Source organism: Geospiza fortis, unplaced genomic scaffold (genome assembly GCF_000277835.1).
Source record: "Geospiza fortis unplaced genomic scaffold, GeoFor_1.0 scaffold157, whole genome shotgun sequence".
NCBI lineage: Eukaryota > Metazoa > Chordata > Aves > Passeriformes > Thraupidae > Geospiza > Geospiza fortis.
The window spans coordinates 8,979,752-8,982,303 of NW_005054314.1; the positions used below are offsets into that span (position 1 = coordinate 8,979,752).

Consider the following 2,552-nt stretch of genomic DNA (forward strand, 5'->3'; position numbering starts at 1 on the left):
GTTTTCATTATTGTCTTTTTAGCCTTCTGTAAGCGTCCTTTCTGTATTCTTTAGTACAGTTTAGTTTAGTATTCTTTTATATAATATAGTATCATAAAATAACAAATTAGTCTTCTAAGAACATGGAGTCAGATTCATCATTCCTTCTTTAGTCTGGAAACCCCACAAATACAGTAGAGTTTAGCCTTAAATCCTTACTCCATGGAAGTGAAGAGATGATTTCCATGGTGAGCTCCATGCAGAAATAAGAGCTTTGTATCAGGAGGAAGGTTGACATCTCACTGCCATAAAGGGGTGTCAGGCTCCAGAATGAGCAAAATTGAGCATCCAGCTGCTGCAGAAGCAGCCTGGAACCATTCCACAGAGTGTGAACCTGCAGCTGCTGCCACTGTGATGTCAGGGCCCACTGGGCTGTCACTGAAAGGTTGGCACATCCCCGCAGTGCCAACAGGACACTGCCATTCCTGCAGCCCAGACCTCCTCAATGCCCCTTCTGCTGGCATTCCAGGAGGATCCTCCTCCTCCAGGAGTTCTCAGTGGGCTGCCTGCAAACCAGCAAGGGTTTTAGCTGAATTTTGGGTTATGCAGCTCTGCAAGTTCTAGCACAGCTCTGCAGAAATGATCCAGGAAGTTGTTGCCACAGCGTGTGATTTTGTGTCTGCCACATCTGTGCTGTATTTTTGTCCAGATAAACCCTGGCTGCTGACAGCTCATCTGAGGAGTAAGTAGTGCTTTGCCCTAGGTGCAGCATATCTGGCTTTGGGATCACTGTGGCCTTTCTGCTCTTCCTTAGGAACTGAGCTGAATTTGGAACGGGAATGACAGTGAGATGGCATTGGTTTGGTAGAGCTCCTGTCAACAGCTTCTGCTAAAAGGGGTGTCTCAATGGGGTCAGCATTTGGAATGTGGGGAGCCTAGTGGGGGTTCCATTCACTATGCACAACAGTTTGGGGAGTCTGTAATTCCCTTACTTTGCTGCTTCAGCCAACATCCAAAATGCAGACTGGAAGAGCTTGTCAGAAGTGCTTACAAAAACTCTGCAATTATCTTCAGAAATGAGGGGAAAGATCTTTTCCCCCCTATAATTAAAAGATTTTACTAACCACCTGTGCTAAAATAGTGATGACCTTCATGAGGAAACGTACCTTCCCAACAGTGTGTGCTCCTGAACCCAGGAGTTGTTCCTGTGCAGTATCAGAATAGAATTCACCCAGCTAAGGAGATTTTGGGAAAGCTTTTCTAGGGAAGCATTTTCAGCAAGCTAAAGAGAACCAACATATGCAATTTAATAATAGGGAAAAAGAAAAAAAAAAAAGGAAAACTACTTTAGCTCTTGGGCAGAGCAGAATCATTGACTATTAAAGAACAATTTACATTTTCTTGACTGAGTTTCTATTTATTTTCTGGTGAAACAAAAAATAGTCAGAAAGTTGTAGAAAAAAAATAATCTGTTATTTTGTCCTGTTCTGTTGCTTACTGTGGAAAAGAACTGTTGCTGCTGGAGGGATGATGTGAAATAAAAATGCTCTCTTATTTGGACTGACTTGTTCCATGGGGGATGCCCCACAAGAGGCAGTTTTCTAACAGCATCTGGTTCATCTTCTCTTGCCCACTGCAGATCTGATCATCCAGTTATCCAGAGCTGGATACATGGCAACCTGTCCTTTGGTGAGTGGGAAAGGAACCTTTGCCATTCCTAGAGTTTAAGAACTGTGGAGCAAGCTGTGAATGAGCTTTGCCTGCTCCAACATGCCAGCCTGCAAAAATGTCCATGTCTGGTTTTGCAGCAGCAGCAAAAGGATTCCTGGCTGTTTCTTCAATTTCTGTTCAAAGCTTTTAAACAGATGAAAGTCTGGTTTTGCTGGGGGAAGATTGTGGGTTTAGCCATGCTGGAATATCTAATTCACAGCCATTTTCAATACTATATAATTGCCCCATTTTAATTTAGTTTTAACAACTTAGAACTCCCTTTCTAGCAACTTTCATGATTTATCTTTAGTACAGCTGGATTTATAGCTGAACATAAATAAGGTTATAATTGATAATGTAACTCACTGGAACCATTGAAAGGAAGTTTTAAATAACAATCCACACTAATAAATGTTGGGTTGCAATAACAATCCTAGAGAGAGGCATGACATCCACTGGCCAAATTTATTAGGGTTAATATTAAACATTTTAAATAGAGCACCAGTGAGGTGTGAAGGTGTAAAATGGTACCTTTGATTTACTTCAGTTGTCTAAGTGGCCTTTAAGCTTTAAAGCAGTTGGAAACAGCAAATTTGGGGCAACTTAATGTAGTGCTCTGCTCCTGCAGAGCAGCAGCTGGAGTTGTTTCAACCCCCCATAATTTACAGATATTTAAATTGTACTTTGACACATGCAACAGAGGATTGAGGCTGTAGGACCACGTGCATGTCTAGATCAGTTTCTGATGTCAAAGCAGCTGAAAGTTGTGTGTAACTATCAAATCTCCCAAATGGCAGAAGGGAGACTCCCACTCCTGTCCCCAGGCCACAACACTGCCACGAGGACTTCAGCTGGCTCTTTCC

General features: G+C 42.4%; 1 protein-coding gene across 1 annotated transcript in view; it reads left to right on the top strand.

Moving 5' to 3' along the window:
- The first annotated feature begins 618 nt into the window (after positions 1–618).
- The window catches only part of LOC102033882 (serine/threonine-protein kinase PAK 3-like), a 10,962-nt gene continuing 9,028 nt past the window's right edge, over positions 619–2,552 (top strand). The window contains exons 1-3 of the mRNA XM_031056078.1: positions 619–721; positions 1,619–1,668; positions 2,514–2,533. Coding sequence (XP_030911938.1) covers positions 619–721; positions 1,619–1,668; positions 2,514–2,533 — 173 coding nt within the window. The remainder of the gene's footprint in view (positions 722–1,618; positions 1,669–2,513; positions 2,534–2,552) is intronic.